Source organism: Podarcis tiliguerta (assembly GCF_965153285.1).
Source record: "Podarcis tiliguerta genome assembly, chromosome: 5".
Classification (NCBI taxonomy): domain Eukaryota; kingdom Metazoa; phylum Chordata; class Lepidosauria; order Squamata; family Lacertidae; genus Podarcis; species Podarcis tiliguerta.
The window spans coordinates 75341107-75368011 of record NC_139538.1 but is presented as its reverse complement, the minus strand read 5'-3'; the positions used below and the strand labels follow the sequence as shown (position 1 = coordinate 75368011).

Here is a 26905-nt window from a genome sequence, read left to right as displayed (position 1 = left end):
GACAGAGGTATAATTTTTGTGGTTACAGCACATTCAAACACATTTCCAACACCCCCAATAATGTAAACATCTGTTATACATGCTCATTTTTCATGTTCAGGTGTGGTTCTCTTGATCTTAACCACAAAATATTTAAGCAATGCTACCATCTAGCCTGAGCCATTTTATCGTGCTCCTTTTTTGTTAGTTAGTGCTTTCTTGTTGTTTCATAATTCAGAACTCAGAATTACATGGCTACAAACATTTAAACCCTTATTTTTTATTTTGGAAAAGTTTTTATTGTTAAAATAATTCAGCATTAATACACACATATTGCGAATATACAAGCATACAAACATACATTTCATACAATCCTTTAAAATATTCAAACATACCTACATTCAGTCCCACAGAAAATTCCTTTTCCCATCACCATCCCCAAACCCTGATTTTTTTTTAAGATGACAAGTATACACAGAAAAGGTTACACCTGGCAGATTTCAATGAACTTCTTTCACTAGCACAAGGGTGATTAGCACTAGCACAAGATAACTGCCCCTCTCTCCTCCCCCATGTCATCCTCGATTCTGCTCTGGAGGGTTGGGGGACTCCGGCAGATTTAGCAGGCACATAGGACAAAAGAGGGAAATAATATTCTGTTGTGTGATGAAAAATCCTGATGGAACCTTAGCTGTGGTGCTACACTGAATAGAACCCAATGAACTTGGGATCCAAAGGCATCTTCACACATTATAACCGTACCTTGGATTCTGAATGCCTTGGCTCCCAAACAAATCGTCTCCCAGACAACTGAAACCCAGTAGTGAATGTTCCGGTTTTCTAATGATTTTCAGAAGCCGAATGTCCACCACGGCTTCTGTGGCTTCCAGCCAATCGGAAGCCACACCTTGGTTTGCGAATGGTTCTGGGAGTCGGATGCATTTTTTTCGAGAACCAAGGAACAACGGTATATTATTTACAGGTACACAAAAACATTTTTCTATGCCTGTAAATTTTAACATGTGCACATAATGATAAATGCATGTTTCTTCCACATGATGATACACACAAAGTAGGGAAGTGGAACTGGCTGCAACCTCCTGCCACTTGGGCACACAATAGCAAACATGTAACACATGAAGTGGCCTAAGGAGATTTGTGTGTTTTATTTGCATTTCAGATGACTGCGATTATTTGTGTTTTAAAGGACTGATGAAATATTATTTGATACACTACATCCTTGGCCATCTGCAGCCTACCCTGGGGCACATTTAAGTTCTGTAATTAAATTCTATCAGCACTTTTCAGTCTAGGGAGATCTAAGTAAATGTATGACAGAAGACACCTGAAAGGAATGAGAGCTCACATTCACAATGAAAGGAACAAATTGCCAGATGATAACAAGCTGTACACTCTTGGCTTTTTTGTACAAAAAAGCATGTGGGATACACATATAATCAGTGCCTTGTTATCTCTTTCAAGTAATGTTCCTCTACTTTATGAGTCCCTGGGGTCTCTGTCACTAGTCTGATTAAAGAGGAAAGTAGATCAGCCTGTTCATACAATTGGTCATTGCCAGAGGCTCTTCTCTGAGTGCCCCTGCCAAATAACACACAGTAGACATGGCTGAGGAGACAGCTTTCTTGATGGTGGTGTCCCACCTATGGAATGGTCTTCTACAAGACACTGACTCAGCATTTATGTAGCCATCTTTTCAGGACCAGGCAGAAATCTTTTTGTATTTTCCCAGGGTGTCTAAGATTTGTGGGGGTTTTTAGAAACATTTGCTTGGAATTTGATCTGGTTTTAGATTGTGTCTGTTGTTTTACATTTCATGCTACTTTTTTAATCTGGAGTTTTATAAATTGTCCTGATCAAAACATAGTGAAAGGCAGGATATAAATTTATTAACTAACATCTGAATTGTTTAAAAAATAATGAGAGTTACAATAAAAACGCTGAAAGGCATTTGTGGTTGAACTATTGCTCAAAGTATAATGAATAAACCTCCCAAGAGACCTCATTCTAATATTTAGTCTGAGTCTGGCCAAGTAGAGGGATTTGTTCTGTTTATGCAGAATCAGAAAGCTACATAGCTGAAACGGGACTGACAATAACATTGCTGAGGTGAAATAGGGTGCATTCAATGCAAATTTGTACGGAACAACAAATGCATTATTAAATATTTTCCTGCCTCCAAGGCTACAGTTTTAAGTGGCTTGGGAGAAAATTTAATATTGCTTTGCAATGTTAAAACACACCTTGGTTTTAATGTATTTTCTGGCTCTTCAAGTGTAACAAAAGCTATAAAGTTATGCTTCAGAAGAAAATAATCACGACATTAGAAAATGGCCTCATGTTTCAAGGAGAAGTATGAAAGAAAATCTGCTAGAGTGGGGTGACAATCATAGGCTCCTTACCTGTGTTTTGCTAGAACTACCCACTCCAGAGACATGGGAATGAAAAATGGATTGCCCAAGGTCACACACACACACACACACACACACACACACAAATGAAAAGTTAAGAATTCAAAGCCTTCGAACAATTCCCAAATTAAAATACTATAGCTTCCTCCACTGTACAGCAGCTATTACCTGAGCCAAATTAGTATTTCTGTCATCAACTATAATTATATGAACTGTTGTCTTATTATATTCATTCTGCATACTGTAACAGTGCTCAAAGATTATAATCAGGGTCAAACCCCATAAAATAAGGGGCGGTATGAGGGCTAACAGTCTCTCTTCTCAGAACCACACTAATCTAATTCATGATAATAAGCCAGCCAACTAGATCAGTAAATGGTAGAAGAGACAATATAATGAACACAATAATGAGATCATGTAATTTTGCCAGCTACTAACAATATACAAACAACACTATGCACATTCTACTTTTTTGGAGTTTTTTTAAATTCCAAATTGTAACTAATGCTACTCCATGTGTTTTCTTAACACTGCAAAATGTATTACGGACACAATTTTTCATTAGCTCTTACAGTTGAGACTTTCCTCTCTCCCCCCCCCATGTGACCTTCATTTGCCCTGCTCTTGAATATGTGTGTCTGAGGCACATTGTTTTTATATGCTCAAACGCCTTGCCAAAGGGCAGGAAATAGTTATTTTGTCTTGTCTGCTCTTGCTAGGTAGTGGCTGCTAACTATGTTTTTCCCCTGGAGGCTTTCTAGAGAATGCTTTGTGATGAGGATGGGAAATCTGTGGCCCTCCAGATTTCAATGAACTCTCATCAGCCCTAGCCAACACAACAAATTGTCATGGATGATGGTTGCTGTAGTACAACATCTGGAAGGCCACAAGACACCCCCCCTATATTATATGGGCATCCCCCCATGATGCACCCCAGATTCCTACAATCCACAACTGTATTTGGAAAATGGAGTTCCCACCCTTTCTGCATTGCCTAATAAATACTGATGCAAATTTCCTGCCCCATTTTACTCTAACAGGTCATAAAAAAGGATGATGGTCTGTAACATTTTCCTTTTTTATTCAGAAGTGAGAAGCATGTTTTAAGCAGGAAGACAGTGAGACACAAGTCCCAGAAAACATACAGAGATATGGGACACATAAGAGGTTCATTCAAATTTGTAACAGCAGTCCAGAGTTAGGAGATGTTACTTTTAAGGATGGCCTAAATGTCAGAGAAATGCTAAAATATGATATAGATTTTCTTCTTCTGGGATTTAATGCTATAACGCATCTAACTATAGTGTTCAGATAGGTTTATGGTGTATATGTTATTTTGGAATATCATTTGTAAAATAAAGAGGGTTTTTTAAAAAAAGAAGTGAAAAACAAGGATGCAAACTGGATTTAAGTAGATTTTGTTCCATTAATGATCTACTATGGCAATAATGGGGACGCGGGTGGCACTGTGGGTTAAATTCTTCAAATATGAAGGCTCTAGAATAAAATTTGATTTAACCTGAGTTAAAGACAGTTAAGGGACGCGGGTGGCGCTGTGGGTTAAACCACAGAGCCTAGGACTTGCCGATCAGAAGGTCGGCGGTTCGAATCCCCGCAACGGGGTGAGCTCCCGTTGCTCGGTCCTAGCTCCTGCCAACCTAGCAGTTCAAAAGCACGTCAAAGTGCAAGTAGATAAATAGGTGCCACTCCAGTGGGAAAGTAAACAGCATTTCTGTGTGCTGCTCTGGTTCACAAGAAGCAGCTTAGTCATGCTGGCCACATGACCCGGAAGCTGTACGCTGGCTCCCCTGGCCAATAAAGCGAGATAAGCACCGCAACCCCAGAGTTGGCCACGACTGGACCTAATGGTCAGGGGTCCCTTTACCTTTACTATGGGAATAATCTTCTAGGAAGTTCTCCCAGGCAAGCCTCATTACAGTGAAGGGAAACAGCATGAGAACACATTAACGGTCTTGTGCATCTCCCTGTGATTGCAATGAGGCTTGTGCAGAAGAACAACCCACAATTAGTTTGGTGTAAATCCTATTACTCTGGCATCCTAAGGCTGCTGAATGGGTTTTTAAGTATAAAAGGGATAAATCAACCATTATTAACGAAACAGGTACCAGCCACCCATACCAGACTTCAGAATTCAGTTCCCTCTCGGCTAAAGCAACATCAAAATGCTTGTAGATATGGACAAGGCGGAATCGTTATCAATCTGTTTTAGCTGACTGGCTCTCAGACCAAAGCAATTCCACTAGCAACAGACAATGCCTCCTGAACTCCTGAACTGGTCATCTGCTGGGGCACTTCCAAAATAAAGGAAACAAAAAATAAAACTGTCAGCCTGTCACTTTCATACCCTGGAACCACCCCTCTCTTGTCGCTCTTCAATCTCTGTGTGACCTGAAGAACCTGGAGCTATCCGGGTATTCCGGTTGTCAATCAAAAGGTTATTCACAGAGTACACATGTGGAAAACAAGGTGAGCTGGAGACAATAGATAACGTTAAGGCTGTCAGAATAATCAATTCTGCTGTGTCTGTTTATACTGCACACTAGTTTGGTACTTTCACATACAACCTAGGGCACAGCTGAATCATTCTGCTAAAATGCCCAATAGAACAAAAGTTTTGTTAGAGCATAGCACAAGCCAATATATTATGCTGCTTTTACCTGTAGCATCCCATTCCCGTTGCTCTCAATAGTGCCTTCATATGTGACATGCAACCTGGACAGCTTTTTCTGGGTTCTGTAATTAAATACAGAAATGAGGAATGGAACAATAGCTTATGGAGAGAAAATACTTTTTTTTTAAAATCAATTTTATCATGTTGCAAATTTATAAGGAAAATGTCTCCGGTCAATCAATCTATACTGAATTCTATAATTACATAGGATGGGTCGCACTTATAGTTAATTCTGATGAACCAATCCTACACAATATCTGCACAGTGAGAGGAATAGAAATCCAACATTAGTAGTACCCTAAAACCATGTTGTTTTCCGCGGTGTTGTAAATGTTTGCACTTGGTTCGGACTGTTTTGGTGGAGATGATAGTTCCCTTTAAGTGGAGCACCATCCCTATACTGAGAGAAATTAAATAAAACTAAAAAGGGTTGGCGGGAGTGTTAGCACAACACACATCATAGCAGTTTTGTGATTACACCCTATGGCCTTAAGTTTATTCTCATTAAATACAAGCAAGCTATAAGTCCCATGAGAGAAGGGCAATCAAACTCCATTTTGGATTCTGCGTTGCTAGCATGCAAAGAATCAACAGCAGCTCTTGTTCCTTTACCATTTATATATCCAACTGAAGCTCTATAAATGCCTATTTGCTGGCACACAGAACAACACCTATGGAAAGCATATCCACTGTTAACCTCAGACTGAATGCTGAGGTGAAAGATGAAAATTTGACACATATTGAGGAGAATGGAAAATCTATTTTATTTCTCCTGAAATGGAAAATTTAAAACTTTCGTGTTTTCATTCAAAATGGCCCCATTTTGCTTATTTAAAAACAAAAAGAAGCATTGTACTATACTGCAAAAAAATTATCTTCTGTTTCCTTTTTTTATAATACTCAAACTTTTTGATTTAATACCCATTCTTTATCTAGACAGAAATTTTTATTCTGCATAAAATGGTATTCCTGGCATATTTAATCATCCTGTAGTGCAATTAAACAGACAAGTTTAAATTAAGCTGCATTAGTCATATCTAGCTATTGATTTACTGCTCCTAAAAACCTTTATTTTGGCCCCTACTTGAACAAGATCCAAATGCTAACAGAAGAAATTAATAGGTTTCATAAAGCCATTTCTGTACAAAACTTGAGTGCATTGGCATTAATGCAAAGTTACATTAGTCATTTCCAGAAGAAACAAAAATTTAAAAAGCAGCTTTCTCACTGTGAAAGCATTTGACTGCTTAGCCTCACTCAGCTTAATGGGAAGCATGTAATCATTCATTAGCATATAGTTAAAGTCATTTAGAAAATAGCACTGAGATAGATCAATCTAATCTATAGAATGTACAAATATGGCCTTAGACCCTAAACTGTTCTTGTGCGCGTGGAAGGCACTTCCGCTGATGGACGGGTGGGCAGTTCCTTCTTCCTGCTGCAGCCCCCTCTGCCACGTAGCATCCTGTTACAGTCGTACCTTGGTTTTCTAGCAGAATGCGTTCCGGAAGTCCATTTGACTTGCGAAACGTTCGGAAACAAAGGCACAGCTTCCAATTGGCTCCCGATTGCGCAGGCACACCGGAAACAATAGTGGAAGCGGCATCAGATGTTCAGCTTCCAAAAGAATGTTCAAAAACCAGAACACTCACTCTGTTCGGCAACCAAGGTACGACTGTATTAGGTTTGTTTCCTCCCAACCTGAGCCAAGAGGAGCAAAGTAGGTACAAGTTGCTTGTGTTTTGTAAACAATCGTTTATGACCTACTGCAAGATGCAAACATGGTTGAAACAGAGGTTACAGAGAACTTGAGATATAATAATAACAATAACAACAACAATGAACAACAACTTTATTTTATATCCCAAAGCCATTTCCTACTCTGTGCAACTGACATGGATCAGTCATTAGCACAAGATGCTTATGCAAGCAACCTGGGTTTCCTGGCAACCCCAACCCCACCCCCCAATCCCAGGATGTCAGGCAAAAGAAAAAAGTTGAAACATTAATGGGATTTAGGTAGACCAGCTCCAATCAAAACGAAACTATTTTAGGAGAGATATTTTACCCTACCTTTCCCAATCTGGAAATTCCTGTAGACACTGTCTTGTAAATGTCACCAGTCCAGTGGGTTCTACAAGAAAACAAACCCAAGCAAGTATATAAAAATGTAGCACTTCATTTCATTGGAAGATAAATCTACAAAGGATGTACCTCTAGCACAGAAATGTTGCCAGAGAAACAATATGTTGAATATTTGTTTTTTGTCCAAATAATTTTTATTGGCTTTCATGTAAATACAAGAACATATAACTAGTTGATTGCCTATATTAAGATGTTCATTCCTTGAAAGGGAGTACTGATGTTTTGATTTTTAAATTCCAAGTGAACAGAGTAGTGCAATCAAACAACAAATAATGAACAGAAAATAGAAAATGAATGGTGGTTGTAATCTATTTATATTACCCATCTTACCTCTCAATTCATATTCTTTTGAATTTAAAACTACTAGAGGAGGTGTGTTCTCCACACTTTTTTTTTTTATTAATTTTAAATTCCATGTACCTTTATCTTGGGAGCGATTTTGAGGGACAGAAACCTATGAAGTAGTCTCTGGTAAAATAGAAAGACACATTTTATTTATGTAACCTTCCTAGGAAGGGAAAGCTACATCCTTCTGATTTAGGAGCGTTAACCTGATCCTAGCTACCTTTTCTCAATGAAGCAGAATGTACTGCAACGTATGTAAGCCTAAGCAACAATTTGATTTCTTCTAATGGATTAGAAGTGGGACAGCGATGGGCTCCAATAGTGAACCCTTCTAAGGTGTGCATTTGAAGGTGCAGGACGAAAATAGGATTGATCTGTATGAGTGTCTGCCTTCTTCAGAAAAATGTAGTCACTCCAGTGTTCTCCAAAGGGATACTCAGAAAGGGAGATAAACCTCATGACTCTGGCTTATTCCCGAAAATAAATCTGTGTGACAGGTAGAACTCAAACTAAACATGTAGATTGTTATGTGCAAAGGAATGGCTGCATCTTAGAAATCATTTATTGTTTGTTAAAAGTTTTGGTGAACATAGTTAAAAACATTAATAGTGTAAGCCCAATTAAGGTTGCAATCCTGTGCACACTTTCCTAGGAGCAAGCACCACTGAACACAGTGGGATTTCCTTTTGAGTAGCTATGCACAGAATTGCATAGAGACTATCTTACCCCCTGGAAATGTTTCATCTCTTGTGGTTTGCTATGATTTGGCTTACTAGTTTGCTAACCTAATTCATAAGGGAAGAAGACATGAAATATCCTGGCAAATGACTTTATGGGAAATGTTTGAAGAGTCTTGTTACCAAGCTAGAAATTCTAAGATATTCAAAAGGTTAAACAGAAGCTTTGTTTGTTTGTTTTCCAAAAGCAGTGATTTCTGCACAAACCTTGTGTTTACTCACAAGAGGACTGTCATATTATGAGATCATGTTTCACAAATTAAATGTTTGTCTTCTGCAAACAAAGCTCTTGGTTTTCAGCAACTCGGGATAATGTTACAAGTGATTTAATTACTGTTTGTAATAAAAGAAGTTTTGGGAATGGAATATTTAATTTCTTTTCATTTGAAAGATGAATTACTGTTGTCTTCTTATTAATTACATGGAAAAAACAAATATGCCATTTTGTCTCCAATAAAAAAGAGACTACATGATACTAATAAAAGGCTAATAGTCCCATCATTACCTTTAAACAAATCAAAATGAAAAAAGGGCAAAATATTGGTATCATAAAAACTTGGGCAGTATAACAATATTAGATATTTCCACTGGAAAAATACAGCATGAGAAGGAGATGTGAAACTATTGGGTTACATCCACTAGTTAGAGTAGACCTTTTGATATTAATGGAGCTAAATTAGTTGTGCCCATTAATTTCAATGGGCCTATTCTGAGTAGGATAGCATTGGAGAGAACTCACTGTTTTTGCCAGACAACCACATGTATGCCATAATGACTAATTTCAGTTTGATTGCTAGCCTGCTTTTTGTATTCTCAGGTAATTTAGATTAAGGTACATACGTACATATATGTACATATATATGTACATATATATGTATACATATGTAAAAGTGTGCATATATAAATAGTATATCCATCTTTAAACTACTGCTTAACTACACCTATACAGAAGTATTTTGAATATGACTGCATTAGCCATCCTGGGCCCTACAATCAATGGAGGCCCTGTTAGTGGTCATGACCCCATGACAAGGCCTTCATGGTGGTGGTTCCCCATTTGTGGAATGCCCTCCCTGAAGAGGTGCATCTGCCCCCCTCATTAACAAAATTCCAGAGGACTTTAAAAACATGTGTGTTCTCTCAAGAATTTGATGGCTGAAAGATACTGTTCCTGGAAATTTTAAAATTATTATGGGAGAATGTGACTGTTTTAAAATGCTTTACTTTTCTCCGTGACTCTTCTGAAGTAGCAGAAAAGGGTTTTCAGTTTCTCAGGCTTCCTTGGTGAACGCCCTTCAAACAACCTACAAAAAGCAAAAATGGAGGGGGAGATTATTATAATTCAGCAATTTACTAACCAACGGAAGCAAGGGGTGACTTGAATGAACAATTAATTATAGCAATTCTTCAAATATGGAGGCTCTAGAATAAAATTTGATTTAACCTGAGTTAAAGACAGTTAAGGGACGCGGGTGGCGCTGTGGGTTAAACCACTGAGCCTAGGACTTGCCAATCAGATGGTTGACGGTTCAAATCCCCGCGATGGGGTGAGCTCCCGTTGCTCAGCCCCAGCTTCTGCCAACCTAGCAATTCGAAAGCACGTCAAAGTGCAAGTAGATAAATAGGTACCACTCCGGCGGGAAGGTAAATGGCATTTCCGTGCGCTGCTCTGGTTTGCCAGAAGAGGCTTAGTCATGATCCGGAAGCTGTACGCCGGCTCCCTCGGCCAATAAAGCGAGGTGAGCACCACAACCCCAGAGTCGGTCACAGCTGGACCTAATGGTCAGGGGTCCCTTTACCTTTAAAGACAGTCCAGTATTAGTACTGTACACATCAGTTCCCGACATATCAAAGAAACCTCAAATTTCTTAAGCACTCTGTTGTACAAAGATGCCTGAGAAGGCTGGCATCGTTAACCTTGCCATATGGGAATCCCTTGCCGACAATTGCAGAGCCTGGAGACTGTCAGGTAGTGTATCCATAGTAGTGACCAAAGGAAGTATGGCCGCTGGGAGGAGCGCAGAGAGAAGAAACCCCATAGTGCACCTGTAGCAGCACGTCCAGATGCCTTCATCTGCTCCAGCTGCAACCAAACAGGTCTTTCCTGTATTGGTCTCTACAGCCACAGCAGGTGCTGTAACCCCACAACTGTTTGACTTTATGCCTGAAGGAGTACTACTCCATTGTCTACCAAGATCAATGGACGCCAACAACAACAAAATTACTTACAAGTTTCAAAAATTTTAAATGGCCTAGGACGCATACTGACTTTCTGAGCACACATTCTTCATGAACTCATTGCAATATATCTGATGGAAATATACTAGATTTGTGAGTATATTTCTCATGGACCACTCAGACAACTATTGGGTTGTTTTTTTTTAAATTATTTCATTTTATAATGTATATAAAGCAGAGAGAACAATTATAAGACAAAATTTAAAAGATGAAAAACAGAACTCTAAAATAGGCATGTAGAAGTAAGCTATACATGAGTTAAAATAACAAAGTCCAAGACTATCAAAATTATCAGATTTAGTTCCAGAATTGCCAAGCTTGTGACGAGGATTGTCATGAAAATGATTGTTCGGCAGTATATGTCAAAAAGGAATGCCGTATCATAGAAAATGTGTCTTGAAGATCCAGTCACACAACTACTGAGTATTAATTATTTTTCTTCGCCTGATATTTTCCTGAATTGAATTAGAACTAATATGTTCGATTCCTTTCCTTTCAATGAACAGGAAAATGTTGTAATTTTCCTATTCCTGGAAAAGGAGCTACATGAATTAGTTTTTCAGGTGCTATGCTGTTCCTGTGCGTAGACCATTTGTGTGAGCAGTTTCATACATAGTTAACCAACTGCAGTGACATCCGCATTGGCTTTAGTGGTAAAGAACTCAGAATCTAATTCTAGAATATCTGAAGAGCTATCTACATCCCCTCAAGTGAAAAGATTACTTTTACTGACTTATACCTCAATGGCGATGTTAGGAAGGAAAAATTTCACTACTCAAGAAACATTCCCAATTCTTCTTCTTCACTGCATTTTAAAGCTTTAGAAAACTGCACTCTAAAAAAACACCTAGTGTTTAAATAAACCCTTTTATGAAAACCAACCTAAGAGACATCCTCTATTTTTAGTCATTAAGGAAGAACATACTTTTACCTCAAATCATCATTTAAAATAAAAATAAAAATGTGTCATCTACCTTCCAGCAACCTGCCCTTACGCTGCTTAATCTGATTTTAGAAAGACGAAAAACGTCTTTATGGGTAGCATAATGCAATTTGCCTGGAGAGAGAAATTGTGGGGACTTCAGAAGCAGAATGCCTCTAGTTGCATGTTCACTAAAAGATATCAGATATAGTAAAAGCCCTTTGGGGGATGCAATCTCGTTTTTAAAAACTATTCTTGAAATACTGAAATGTTAACTGGGAATGGAAAGTGACGTAATAGCATCCAACTAATTCCATTTGTTAGAAAGGCAGACAAGCTTTTACAGTATACAAAACAAAAAGAACAAAAAGAACCCATTACCCTTCAGGTTTTCAGTACTGAAATGTATTTAGGTTTTTTAGTTTGCAGAAGTTAACCTACATGAAAGGTACAATAAGGAAAAAATAAGGGTGGGTTTCAGCTAACAAACTCTGTCAGCAGATGTTCTGCACTTCCTCCCGACTTGTCCCACCCACCACATGATCTCTCCCCCCCCCCCACCAGTACCTTTTGGGTTTTGGAGAACCCTGTGAGCCACCTGCAGGGGGGAAGAGAAGAGGGTTTGTTCTGCCTGGCAAGCCGAAATGCTTGTACAGACAGAATGTTTGTCACACTGCAATATTGAATTCTACTCTATAATTTTAAAGTAAGATCCACTTTAAAATAATTATGCAAATCAGGACAACAATTTAAAAAAAGAAAAAGTGATTTCTTGTGGTTTAGATGACCTTGAAAATAACTATATTTCATGCTTTTATTCTGCCCAGTTTTTAGTGTGAGTTAACGTTCAGACTCACAGTTTTTACACTGAATTGTTTCACAAATAAAGAAAATATCCATTCAATTCCCATTGTGCTTCCTCTCTGCTTTAGCTAATTTCTCTATCTCCCTGCCCTTTCAGGGGGAAGGGCTACTTCTTCCTTCTTTGGCCACTGTTGGCCCTACATAGAAGACTGGGGAAGAGGTCCTTTATACTGCTCTTCCATCAGCAGCTCCAACAACCACCTCATTGAGCATTCCACATGACACGAGTTGTTAATATCATCCATTTGATGAAATCTACATGCTACAATGCAATTCCTGCCAATAAGGAGCGAAGACAAACTCTAGTGAAATCCTTGGAATTGAGATGTTTTGCGTTGTTTTAATTGTTATACCATATTTTTTTTACCAGGGACATTTCTTTGAGAACTTTTTTCCTTGAAAGGCTGTATATAAAAAAAATCAATAAATAAAACCAAGTCTGTGCACAATAAATATAGATCATACTTGTGCACTCTGCATAGCTCAGTTTTGTGGGGTACAACACCACCAATCGTATTTTGCACATTTTACATTGTTTTAAAGATGGAAAACAGGAACCAGCCTGAACAGGCAAATCATCTTAGATATTATAGTTTCAAGAGAAGTTTACAAACACAAGAAACTGGTTCACTAGTAAGATCTTAATCATGCCTGCGTGTTTGTAATGAATGTCAAAATAAATGAGTCAGGACAGTCATAGTAGCTAGGGATGCTCTAAGCAATTAACACATTGATCCCCACCCCACCCACAACTCTGAATGACAAGAATATATGAGTATGTTTTATTACAGTTTCTCAAGCCACACTGCAGCCCAATCCCAAAGCAATTCCCTGATTGGAATTCAGATAATCAATTTACTAATGCAAGAATCCAGCAGAAAAACAAGTCATTTAAGAAATAAATCTCATTACAGAGCAGTCTAAGTAAAAGACAAAGCTCAGCAAGCTCAGCTTTACATTGCAGTAATTGATAAATTACTTGCAGTTGCATATTTCCCTCCAGTACGCCACTTTTGTCCAGAACAAGATGCTCTGTCAAACTGCCACATGGCTACTTCAATTTAGAAGAGAGATGTAAAACTTGAACAGGGCTGATCATTGCTGCAATCCACAATTTGTCTTTGACCTTCCAGCCTCTGAATAAATACAGCAGCAATATTAATCAAATTGAAGACATTTTAAAGAGAGATTTAAGCATTCTGAAATAATATGGAGACATATGAGAGAATGCCAGAGGTCTTCAAAATGCAGGGTATATTATGAGAAATGCAACCAAGGTTGTCCAGCTACTACAATGGTTCTGATTCGGTTTTGATCATGTTCTGAATATGGTGATCCTGCTGTTATTCCCCTTATTCATCTGCTACTGGAAGGCTAGGTTTTATGCTGTTTGTGTTTCTATTGTTACTGGTTTATGGCAAGCTTCCCGTTTCAAAAACTGTTTTTTATTTTATGTCCTGTTAGTCACTTTGACTTTCCTTTGAAAAAGAAAAGACAAGAGAAAACTGGCATCAATTTCCAGGTAAATTTGTAATATTCTGATGCATAAATTCTGAAAATATTTTCCACCATTTTTTTAGCCCCTGCCCCGCCCAAGTATTAAGCAGGTTTATCATTCCTTATTTTGCAGTTGATGCATAGGACTGGCAAGAAAAAACTCCTATTTGTGTGGTCCGTATTATGAAAGGAGGATCGCGTTCAAGGAAGTCATACTCAGAGGGGACTCACCAAAATCAATGAACCTGGTCAACGTAAGTCCATTACTTTTGATGAGTCTGCTCTGAGTAGGACTTAGTTGGATGCAATGCAGAGGACTTATTTTAGAAATCATTTTCCAGCTACATCATAGCAGCACTTTGCCTTTTCCTCCTCTAACATCTAAGTACTGCTTTTCACATCCAGCAGTGAATTAGGCAGTCAATTGAGCATAAAATGGGTGTTTGCAGATTACTTTTTTTTTCTTTTTTACAAAATTGAGAGACATGAGAATTATTCACCACCCAATTAGATTTTATGCTTTCCGATGAGATAGCCTCAAAGCAGCTTGAAATGATGTCACACCCAAAGTGATGTAGAAAACAAACCTTTAGTTATGGCTGCAAGTCTTTTCAAGTTAATTAAGTAAATGAGCTTCAATTTCTCTATTTACATAGAAAGTAGCTTAGAGGCTTTAGATTCCCCTGGCTTCAAGCTTAAGGAACACACCTCAACCGTTTAACCTCACAGGCAATATCTTCTTAGGTTTATTGCAGTCAAGCAAATGTCAGGTGTAATATCATCTCCACACAATTAAAAATATTGTCTTGTTTCATCTAAAAGTGAATTACTTCATGCACTTGCCACATTGAAGCCATTCCCCCGCCACCGCGCTCCACAATGTGTGATAACCCATACCGCACACTGCTGCTCAGTGCTGCATGCCAAGGCATTCATCACCCCTAGCCACTGAGCATGATGACTGGGTTGATGGGAATTGGAGTTCACAACCGCTGAAGAATACCACGTTGGCAACCTCTGTACAAGCCAATAAAGAACAACAGGCTATTGTATTTTTCTTTCTTTCTGCGACTAGTTCATACAATTCACACTTGGGGAAGGTCTTTGGAACCAGTTTTAGGCCTACATACTGGACCACTCTGGCTCCTGAAAACATCCAGGTGTTTGAAACCGGTTTATATGTAGACGGTAAACAGAATCAATTTTCATAAATATAATATGGAGCTTTATCCCCTAATCAGATTACTCTGAACAAATGGGGAAAAAAATCCCACAGAGAATACTCATTAATGTTATCAAATGGATGTTTATGGTAAGAGAGAATTACATTACAGCTAAATTAGATTGTCCAATCTCCCTGTATAAACACAATATGCAACATAATAGTTTCCTTTCTTAAAGCTATTCCATAAAGATGCATATATCTTAACTAGTGTACATTTCCCCACTCTCCCATTTTTTAAAAAAGAAGTTAACAAACTTTCCTTGTTGACACTAAAATGATGTCAGGGAGTATTGCTTCTGCTGCCTTTAAACAAAAGAAGCATATTCTAGTTTTAAGCTTAATATTTGCATGAAAATTCATATTCAGAATTGAGCTTCAAGAAAAGAAAAGGAGGATCGATCAGGAATTTTCTACTTAATGTGAATGCAATTTTGTTAATGAAACTTAAAAATGACTGAATCTAGGGAGAAAGGGCACAAAGGCTCTTCTGCAAGTCTATTGGATCAAAATAAGCATGGAGGGGGAAAGAGGCAGTTATAGTAATTATATACTCTGTGATCTCCAGCTGTATTTGGACTACAATTCCCATCATCCATGACTAGCTAAGGATGATGGGAGTTGTCGTCCAAAAACAGCTAGAGACCCAAGTTTGGGAAACACTGAGCTAGATTAACAAAGGGAAGTAACCCCTCCCCCATTTCTGGTTTTGCTGCTATGTACATTTTGATGCTTTTATACAGTAAGTTTGATACAATAAGAGTAGCTGTGCTACCTGATGTTCAATGCTGCCTTGAGCAATTGGGAAAGGATTTTTCAGCCAGAGGTTCTCTCACAGATTCTAAATAGCAGGCCAGTCTTTTGAACTGAAGTTTTTAAAGAAACTACATGGGAGGGGCAACACTACACCCACTTACTCAGGTGTAAGCCCCACTAAACTCAAGAGACTTGTTTTTGAATAGACATGCATAAAATTGCTCTGTGAATTAGCATGATCCCCTTTAATTTATAAGACTTTAAAAAAAATATAAAGCTCCACATGTACACAAACCAAACAATCACCTATATTCCTAAAATAGTTATTTAGGCAAAATATTACACATGTGATATATATCACATGATTATTTTTTTTAAAAAAACCCCAGAATACACCCTTCTCAAGTGGCTAATTTTACACCAGCAAATATTTGATTTGCCTTTCATTCTTCTGCAAAAATCACAGAAGAAAAGCAATATGGAAACATTTTTAGATACTTACTATTGGCAGAAATCTAAGTGAGATTGGCAGCGAAGGCCAGAGGGACAATGAAATTTGGAATGTCCCCTTGCAATAAAAGCCTGGTCCTTCACATGTTTACTCAAAAGTAAATCCAATCAAGTTCAATGGGGCTTGCTCCCAAGTAAGTGTCCACAGGACTGTAACCTAATGGGGCCTTCCAGGCAAAGTAGCTTGCAAGTGTCATTCATTCTGAGACAGTATGCATGCCTGATTTCTGCTCCCTGTTGCATTTCCTGTGTTGTTACCCCCTCACTGGTATTATCTGAATGCAGTCAAATACAAGAAGAGAGAAAGTCCTTATGTTCCAATTCCAATACATAAAGATTCCTAAAAATTCTGTCAGCTGGATGTTTCAAAGCACTTTGGATCACTTGCTGTCATCAGCATGTAAGAGTACCAAGCAATGGTATACTTGAGAAGATTTAAGGGAAATAAAATACACAGTGTTCTCAACCTTTTGTACCAAGTGTCTCTTGTTTTGATAAAACAGATTGATGGTCCTGTCAGATCTCAAGACACGCAACTGAAAGTTTTCTGTTTAATATGTACATATTAAATGTGTCATTTCATTTTATTACCTAAAATGGCCAGGCCCTACACAATGTAAAAATGATATTTCCTAAGAGAAGGAATATATCCATCTAAGGAAGGTGCTAAACCTAATCTGCCAAGCACGTCTTAGCATCCAATTGATTTTTATTTATTTATTTATTGAAAACGGGTGCAGCTATAAACGGAATGGTTGATGTAATTTTACTTAAGTGTTTACAAGCAACAATTTGATGTAACCCTGGGATCTGAGGATAGAACTCCTAATGTCTTTTCTACCCAGATGTATGCTTTCATAAGAGACCCTCACTAAGCATTTTGTAGAACTTTTGGTGGTTGTCACCTACTTTTAACTACCAGTAGCTGTGAATGCACTATGCTCCCAGAAAGGGCTGTGTCCAATGTGATAAAATACAAAACAAAAAACCAAGCATGTATAACCATGAACAACAGAGAAGAGGACAAGGGAACAGAAGTTAAAGAACCCCCCAATCATCTAAGCTGGTCTGCCAACAAACACACTTTCCACTGCCATTGCTCATGTCAAGACAGATAAAATCTATGCGTTGGGCTTTAGTTTTGGAATTCCTGTTTCATTATGCACTGAAGGGTTTTAACTGGGTTCAAATGAAATCTGAAATTAACACAAGCATGTTAAAATATACCTTTAAAAACTCTGATAACTAGATTCCTAAGCTTCTATCAATGATTTGGATCCTAAGACAAGTTAACTTGAAGGAACGTTTCCAGTCTCTTCTTTGTCCTGTAGCCATCTGCACCCCTTCTCAAGTATCTTGAGTAGGTTCAGGTGGGGCGAAGGGGTTTCTGAGTAATGTGGGAAAGGGCATGGGGGTTGCTAGACCCCTAAATTGGGTCTACCTGATTTGGGGCAAATTCTGCCCTCCACCAAGCAACCCTCTGGGTTCTATCACACATTTTCAACAAGAGAATTTGTTGCCTTCATGTCTTGACTCTGGGCTTCCCAGAAGCATCATCCTGGCCACTAATGGAAATAGGATGCTGTGCAAGATGGACCTTCAGTCTGATACAGCAGGGCTGTTCTTATAAATGGGGAAGTGTTGAAGGAAGTGACAAGTGAGGGGAAGGACCACTATTAGAATTGAAGCGGTGGGCATGATTAAATGGAAGGAAATTAGCACTCTAACAATAAAGATTATCTTCACCAATTATGAACAGTTCTGCTCATTTTCAGCTCCATAACATTTCCATCAATAACTTTAGTCTCAGATCTACTTTTCCATATTTTCCAAATCTCACAAAACAGGTTTGTCAGGAATCATTTCCTATTTTAATGAGATTCTTTCAGGAATTAGCAATACAATATGGACAACTTCTCCCCTACAGCAAGACACTCCTGAGTATCAGCTACTTAAACTGGCACCATACCTGTTGAAGTTAATATCTGGATAGCTAGAATATTCTGATTTCATCTTGGCATTTCGCCGGGGGAAAGTGCAGAAGAAGGCATTCGCTAGCAAACTAGCAGTCTGCTCCTGTGACATGGTGATGGAGTGGTTCATTTTTTGTTTCAGTAGAGGTACTGGCTAACAAAAGGGCAGAAAGATGGACATAATTAGTTTAGCAATTCAAAAAACAAAAACAGAACCATCACCCAGAACCCAGGAGAACAAAATTACATTTACTAATTTAGAGCAAAAGTAATTTAGGGGCCTTAGTGGGTTCTTAAATCAGCAGCACCATTAAAATCAAGAGCTGTTTATCCAAGATGATTGGGAAGCCTTGTTTGACGAACTGGAGATTTCTAATCAATAACAACAAAAAATGTCAAACAAAGCACCACTAGTCTGAACAAAAAGGAAGCATCCATAGGAACAACGGATGCAATATGATTAATCGTGAAGGAAAAATAAAACATCAGGAGATTGCAACAGCTGTATTTTACAGTCTCCCTGTCACAGATTAAAGAAAATGGGCAATTACAGCAATCACAGCAAAAGAAGAAGACAGGATGACACACAAAACAACATAACTAAGGTATTCTTTGATTTTCTTGCTATAAGAAAGCTTCAAGAAAAACCACATAATGCTTCATTCAAACACTACCATTATTATATGTTTATTCTATAAATTAGCTCCCAATACTCAAAATAGAGAAGAAAGGGAAATATATGAGCCAGATGCTCTGATTCTGGCTCATGGAGACCATGGTTCAATGTTAAGTGAGAACTGGGCAATTTAAAATTATTTTGTGCAGCTACTTCAAAATGCACAGTTAGAATTAATCAGTAAAGGGATTTCATACCTTTTCTACAGATTTTCCAAATCCCCTTATTCTTCCTTAGTTAAATATGAGCTTTTCTGATTCATGAGAAATCAATAGTTTTGCCTTTATTCCATTAACTGAAGTGTAGCTATTAAAATTTAACTGTTTGTATCTAGGATGGCTTTTGGAACGACTTCTAGAGATCCATACATGTGAACAACTTTCAGCAGAATTCATAAGCTGTTCCAAGTTAGTAGTCTGAGCTACAACCAAGATTCCTGGATGGATTCAGCTTAATGTATCACCTTTGAACAACCTTCAAATATGTATATTTCTAAAGGCAGAGGTGGGGAACCTCCAGTCTGTGGCACAATCTTGGTCCTCCGTGGCATCAGGGGTGGAGGTGAGAGGGCAACTGTAGGGCAGGGCTTTGAAGGAACAATCAGGATAAACAGCTGCCTTTGGAAATTTTGCCTGATTCACGACTCTTAAAGGAGAAATGCTGTTTGAGCAGCTACCTCCCTTTTCCTTAAAACAAGGAAGCACTTTAAGGACTGGACATGGGCCTCCAAAAGGAGGAGAAGGGGCTGTTAGGGAGGTCCTGTTGGAGGCAGAGGTGGGGTAGGGGGAGCAAGCCAGCAGAGGGAAGTAGGATGGGGGGGTAGAGTCCATGGGTGGCAATATTCAAAAAGGGCTGGGCCAGAGTTGTCCCTGGCAAGAATAGTGAGAAGAAGAAGGAAAGACAGAGCTGAAGGCCTGCAGGACTTCCCTGAGTGCTAGGGAGGACGAGGTTTTTGCAGCTTTTCCTATCTGAAGGGATTCGCATTGTTGCCATAACATGCTACCCCCAACTGAAGTTTATAATGTGCAGGACAGCCTAGTCTAATGGACTTGGAGCTCTGGAGAAAAAGCACGAGGTCCCTGAGAAATATGAAGGTCTCAGCTCTTGTGCAATTTTTATACAGGATGCGGTCCAAGAAGGTACCAATGTTGGACAAACTCTTTCCTGCCATTAAAACTACTGCCAAGAGGTCCTTTGAGATGACATGGGTTTAGAGGTTAGAAATGAGTCACTCCAGTCAAACTGCTTCTCACTGAATCTAGAATAAATATTGGTTTTTTACCACAAGGGTCTGTGCCTGTATATAGATCCAAAGGAAACTTGGGGTTTTGAATTTGCCCTCCTTGAAGGAGTATTATCTTCACAACAAAACAGCTTTAAATATATAATTATTTGTGGATCTCAGAGCTCTGCTGTTTTTACGTTTTTAAAATAATACAGCTGTCAAAAAGCGGTGTTTAAAAAAAGGACTAAAAAATATTCTACTTACTTTTTTCCTGAAAATATCTTTGTCAGCATTTAACTAAGCATAAATGTTGTACTCCAATTTTTTTTTTTATAAAAAAAAGTGTATTACTGGGGGAAGGGGGGAAATGGGCCCCACAATTACACAATTATTACTTGGATACAAAATATTATTATTTAAATTAAAATTAATATGTTCACCTGATCAAATATCACTGTAAAATATTTCCGACTGCAATCCAAACCCCTTACCCTAAAGCCCCATTAAATTCAATCGGCTTTACCCATGAGTAAATATGGTTAGGACTGCAGCCTTACTTGTGCATGAAATGACATACTGTGTGCAAAATACCATCATTGTGTTACACTTGAGTTTGTACAAAAAGTGACAAATCAAGAATTTTCAGAAAGCAAGGAGTTGCTTTAAGCAACAACAATGATTTCACAACCAGTTATCCTTCTGTACATTAGAAAGACCTGAACAAAAAGAAGCCACCTGAAAATGCCAGCTTTCTGACTATTCTAGCACATCTCTCCAGTGTATGCAAGATGTTGATATATAGCTCAAATCAAGGTTCAGAAATGGGATAGGGAATTTTTAATGTCCTTTTATATTGTTATGGATGTGTGTTGTCTTCACTATTCCCTAGGCCTCAGCTCAACAAGGCAAGTACCACGTAGAAGGACCTTGGCATTTTGACCTCAACCATTCGTGGTGGTGCACAGCAAATTAATCTGCTACAGAGAGTATACTTAAGATGTGTCTACTAACCTGGGTGCAGATGCTAGGCAAACAGAGTGCAAGCTTCACCATATCGGGCAAAATGGACTGAAACAAATGCTGAGCCTCTGCATCTTCAAGCACCTAGAATGCAAATAAGAGGGTACATTTAGGCCCAGTATTAGGAATATGGTCTGCCAAATTAGTCTCTCTGTACCGCAACTGGCTTTTCAAGACAAAGTCATTTCTCAGTGCAAGCATTTTTAAAAAGTCAAATGTACAAACATAAAACTCGGAAGCCCTTACAGTTCAGCCTCTAATGCTAGAGTAGAATCAGTGTTTGGCACCAAGTCAAACCTGAAATGTTTGACACTATATTTTAAAATTTTATTTCTGCAACAAAAGTGCATGGGAATGTACTAAAATGAAAGATTAAGATTCTCAGAATTTAGAAGGGTGCACACATCGCAACAATCTCTTTAAGAACCATTCTTGGCACTCAACTCTTCCATCTTCCTGGAGACCATAACCTGGATTTTCATATACGATCTGGAAATCAAGACCAGCCATTTTCAATCCTGAATATTTAACAATCCTGAAGTTTAAAAGTAAGGCTATTATTCTACCAAGCCACTCAGATGTTTGGAGTGTGCATCAGTTTGGAAGCAAAACAGGGTTATTCAAAATAAGGAAGTTGACTCCCTGAATATGCAGAAGTTCATAAATTAAAAGGAAAAAGATTACAAAAAAACCCAGAAGTAGCCCTGAGAGCTTCCATGAATATGGAATGTTGAGGGCAGAGAGATAAGAATATACTATAGTCGTTAACTAATTTCATGTCTGGAAAGGATACTTCTAGACTCCCAATGAACATCAAAGACAAGAACTCTGACTCATTTTGAAGGGGAGGGGCACACTAGTGCCCCACCACAGTTATGCCCCCCCATCCAAAAGGTTAGGGGGAAGGGAAGCACAGTTCCTAGGTTACAGAGTATTCCCAACTATATTTGCAGATCCTGGAGGCAGTTTGCTTTGGGAAGGGGAAGGCTGTGGAAGGCTTTGCAAAGTAGTCCTGCTACTTTTTCAAATAGGTGTACAGTACACTATCCACCAAGAAAGTGTGGTACCTAGCAGCCAAGACCAAATGACACCAAATGTTTTTGTCCCTAAAGACTGGGGTTCTCTTCACTCAAGCAGACAGCCTGCTGTACTTGGCTCTTCCTTGCAGCCGAGACAGGGGGGCAGGGGAGAGAGAAATGGGGAAGGATTGGTGATGGTATTAAGATGTCCCCTCCCCTGCCTTTAGATTTTCATTGTCAGCTTTGACAATGTCCCTCCAAACCCCTCTTCTCTACAACCCAACTTGACTGGCTTATGCTTACATTGAATAATGTCTATCTATCAAGTACCTTAAAAACAACAACATTCAAGCATGACAAACAATAAATAGAACAAGGCTCTATTCACAATCTAATCAGACAACATGAACAAAAATAAAAAGGGAAGAAATGGAAGATGATACCATCTAAAAATACCAGTAAAATAAATTGTAAAACAATCAGATTTTTATCTTATGAACATTTCATGCACCACACAATTACAACTTCATATTTTGCAGCTGCATAGCCTAGAAAACTACGCTTTGAATTTTAGGCTTGCAACAGCTGGTAACCACATAATATTGAGAAGGAACAGTACTATTAGATTTAAGGTTTCATTTGAGGGTTTTTCTCTTCTCCATTTCACAAATCATCATCTAGACTGCAAGCCAGGAGCTGTGTTGCTTTATAATATTTGTAAGATGCTTAGATGATAATAACAATAACATATCCTGCACAAGGCACATAGTTAAGAAAGTCTATTAATTCAAAGTAATTTTAAGGTGGGGATGTATCTGCATAGAGAAATCATAACAGTTAGGAAAATGAAGAAGCTATCAAACTGATCCAAAAGCTTTCACAAAATGTAAGAACGCACTAAAATTCCTCATTGCTCTCAACTACAGGCATGGGACACGAGAGTAATTTCAATTGTCAGTTGAGATGAACAAGTGTGGGGAAGTGGTTAGAAATGTCAGATTAGGAGCAGGGAGACTGGAGTTCAAATCCCCACTCTGCTATGAAGCTCACTAGCTGACCCTAAGAAAGCCATTTATCTCTACCTTCAAATCCTGTTTGTGAGGATAAAGTGGAGCTGGGGAAAGAAGAAAAAATATTTATGCCACCTTAAGCTCCTTGGAGGAAAGGTGAAATAGAAACGTGCCAAATAAATAAACGCAATAGATTTCAGATGCCAAAAAGCTATTACGCTCTGTGTGACCAACCCATGCCAATGAATGTTGACTTGAAGGAGGGGGGGGGGGGGGGCTACAAGAAGGTCCATGCATTCCTTGGCATCCACATGCATTTTCTTCATGGATGAAGACTTGTAAATTTTATGGCACAGTTCTTGCAATATTCTAATAAGTCTTCTGCTTATTTATGTATGACCTACATACTTCCACAGTGATCCCTATTTTTGGAAACAGATTTCTTTGTTACACAAATTGCATCAAATAAGAGTGTTTAGGCTGTAAAATAGCACTTTAACAGCCCCTAGGCTTTAATTGTAAGAGATAAATTCAAAACTGTGAATGTGTTCTGCCAAAGTAAACCAATTCCCAAGTAGTAACATATTGGAATGTTAAAGGTTGAATTTGGATTTCAGGAGGAAATATGAAACAAATACATATAAATTTAATTCAAAAAAAGACATTTAACCTTAAGCATCTATAAGACTGTCAGCTTCTGATAGTTCTTCTCCTTTGGGTAGCACTTCCTGTCTTTTAAAACTGACACATGAATAGTAGCTGCCATGCTTTGTTGACTGCCACAAACTCTATAGTCTCACTCATCTGGTGACAGATTATGGCACTGGACTTTGTCACAGCTGTCAACACTTCAACCTTTCCCTTATGCAGCTCTGGAAGTAAATGCAGTAAGAGCACAGGAGACTTCCCCCTTGAAACAGATCCACAACCAACAATTTCAGAGAGCAGGTTTGGAAAACAAATAAGAACTGCACTTGCTCTGTTTAAAATGGGTATTTTATTTCTTTTTAACTCACCTCCATCAAAGGATTCCAGGGCAGTATACGGAATTGCAAATAAAATTAATTCACAACACGTACAAAAAAATTAAAACCAACAAATAAACATACAAAATACAACAAGACAAAACACTAAAAACAGAACACAATTCCAGAACAATCAACTACAATCTAAAATGCCTGGGCAAATAAGAAGGTCTCTTGACACCTGCTTCATCCTGCTTTGGTCTGCCTGAATGTAAAACGGTCTTTCATTTACTTGCAGCAAATAGGTTAATCAATTAGCAAACTAGCACTTCACATTAGAATAAATGCATCAGGTATTAAGAATAAGGACATGTATAGGTTTGTTAAGGACCAGCCTCCAGAGGCTGCTCTTGCAGAATCTACCTAGACAAATATGCCAACCAGTCACTTAAGAATGAAAAGGGTTTATTGTTATTTTATTTTTATTATTTAATGAATTTATATACTGCCATGGAGCTCAGCCAGATCCAAAATAGGAAGTTATGTTGGATCTTGAACCTCTAAACGCAAGGGCTTATTTGGTTTAGACTTGCCACATAGTGCAACAAGCAGGTATCTGAAAGCAAATGTATGATATGGGTACCTTTATCAGAGCAAGCTGATGCTACTCAGCTACTGAGTGGATCAATTCAGACTTGATGCATGCATGATAGTAAGAATTGTGTCTCTCCCCTCTCCTCTTGTGGTACAGAAGTTTTAACTGTAAATTGACCACAGTTGAGTATTCTGTCTGAAACCTAAAATGTGGTTGTAATCTTGAAGCTAGTCAGCATCAAACACTACGGCTTCAACCCATCATACTTAAGACTAACTAGTGTGTCCCGGTTCAGACAATACTTATTCCAACTCTCAAATTAAAGCAAAAGCTTCCAAATTCCTCACTCAATAAGCAGCTGGAGAGGGATCTGTAACCTGAAGCGTCTGTAACCCGTGGTACCACAGCATAATGTATGAAGCAGTCCTTTGTCACCAATTACTGCTCAAGTTGTACCTTCAGGATTCAACTACAGTGGTACCTCAGGTTACATACGCTTCAGGTTACAGACTCCGCTAACCCAGAAATATTACCTTGGGTTAAGAACTTTGCTTCAGGATGAGAACAGAAATTGTGCAGCGGTGGCACAGCGGCAGCAGCAGGAGGCCCCATTAGCTAAAGTGGTGCTTCAGGTTAAGAACGGACCTCCAGAACGAATTAAGTTTTTAACCCGAGGTACCACTGTATTGAATACTGAAAACAAGAAGATGCATTTTTCTTTAATGAAACTGGAAAAGGGGCTGTTTGTTACTTTTTCCTCACATATAATAACACTACAGTACTGTTCATCACCCACCCCCCAACACACACACTTCCAACCACTTTTTATCCATATCCTATTATAACACTGTGTTGGTTGTCTCATCTTCTGAGCAACCTACACTTTGAAACAAAGTTGTATGATGGTATAAAACCTAGACTATATCTATCTTACCACCTAAGAGATGTCAGAAAACTGACAGATACCATTTTTTAAAACTCTCATTTTAAAGCAAATTTTATTTCTCAGGAAAGGTGCCTTGTTTACACAATACCGCGTGCCACTCACCAGAGAAATTACTTGGGTGAGTCTTATCAAGGTTAGTACATGAGTGATTGCTTACATGAAAACCTAGTTTTAGCTCTGATCACCAAAGACCTGTACCAGCAAGAGTCCTGCTCATTTTAATGGGAATTTGCTCAGGCAGATTACACTTGAGGACTGTGCTGAGGATTCAAGGAGCTCAGCATATTATAAACAAGAGGTTAACAGCTCTAGGCCGAACAACTGTGACTTGCAGCTTCACAAAACAAATGTTCATTGTGCAGTAAAAGTAGGCTTGCTAAGCAGCACCGTAAGTAATGATCTCATAATTTTATAAACTGATCCTCCAAAATGCAAACCCTGAGCACACTTGACATCACAAAGGAGAAGCAAGGAAAGATAGCATGGGACAGAAATGCTGGTGTGAGTTTTTAAACTGTACAGTGGTACCTCGGGTTACATACGCTTCAGGTTACAGACTCCGCTAACCCAGAAATAGTGCTTCAGGTTAAGAACTTTGCTTCAGGATGAGAACAGAAATTGTGTTCTGGCGGCACAGCAGCAGCAGGAGGCCCCATTAGCTAAAGTGGTGCTTCAGGTTAAGAACAGTTTCAGGTTAAGTACGGAACGAATTAAGTACTTAACCCGAGGTACCACCGTAATCTTGACAGACGAAACTAAGCACGTGATGCGCCACACAAAAATGGCTTCACTTTCTCTTCTGTCTGCCCCATTTTAAATCAAAGGATGCTTGCTAACTGATTGATATTCCCCTTAAGAAGATGAATGTCTCCCTCAGACCAGTTGCAATTGCGCAAGCTCAAACACACACATTCACTACTTTTAAAAATAAAAGGGGCTTTGCTTGCTGGACTTTTTATAAACTAAGTGTCATGACTGATTAGGAATTGTCTTTACATGTGGCCATTTACTGCCACAGCATTCTTTAACAAAAGGAAGTTTCTCCTGCTATGTTAAATGAATACAAAACACAATTCTAGGAAAAAGGCTGTCTGCTGCATTCAAAATGAGCTGCTGTTTTCTGTTTGAAAACTGACTACA

The 26905-nt window shown here is 38.6% G+C and overlaps 1 protein-coding gene and 1 long non-coding RNA gene across 2 annotated transcripts in view; both read right to left on the bottom strand.

Annotated features, from left to right (window-relative positions):
- Positions 1-26905, bottom strand: part of PARG (poly(ADP-ribose) glycohydrolase) — a 68973-nt gene that overhangs the window by 14833 nt on the left and 27235 nt on the right. Inside the window, exons 8-12 of the mRNA XM_083439952.1 lie at positions 21222-21314; positions 18306-18463; positions 9552-9631; positions 7174-7234; positions 5087-5162 (exon numbers count right to left, since the gene is read on the bottom strand). Coding sequence (XP_083296078.1) covers positions 5087-5162; positions 7174-7234; positions 9552-9631; positions 18306-18463; positions 21222-21314 — 468 coding nt within the window. The remainder of the gene's footprint in view (positions 1-5086; positions 5163-7173; positions 7235-9551; positions 9632-18305; positions 18464-21221; positions 21315-26905) is intronic.
- Positions 5-5062, bottom strand: LOC310677372. Its single transcript, XR_014511137.1, has 3 exons — positions 4535-5062; positions 424-531; positions 5-251 (listed from the first exon to the last, which is right to left on the bottom strand). It is a non-coding gene; the product is annotated as an uncharacterized lncRNA (long non-coding RNA).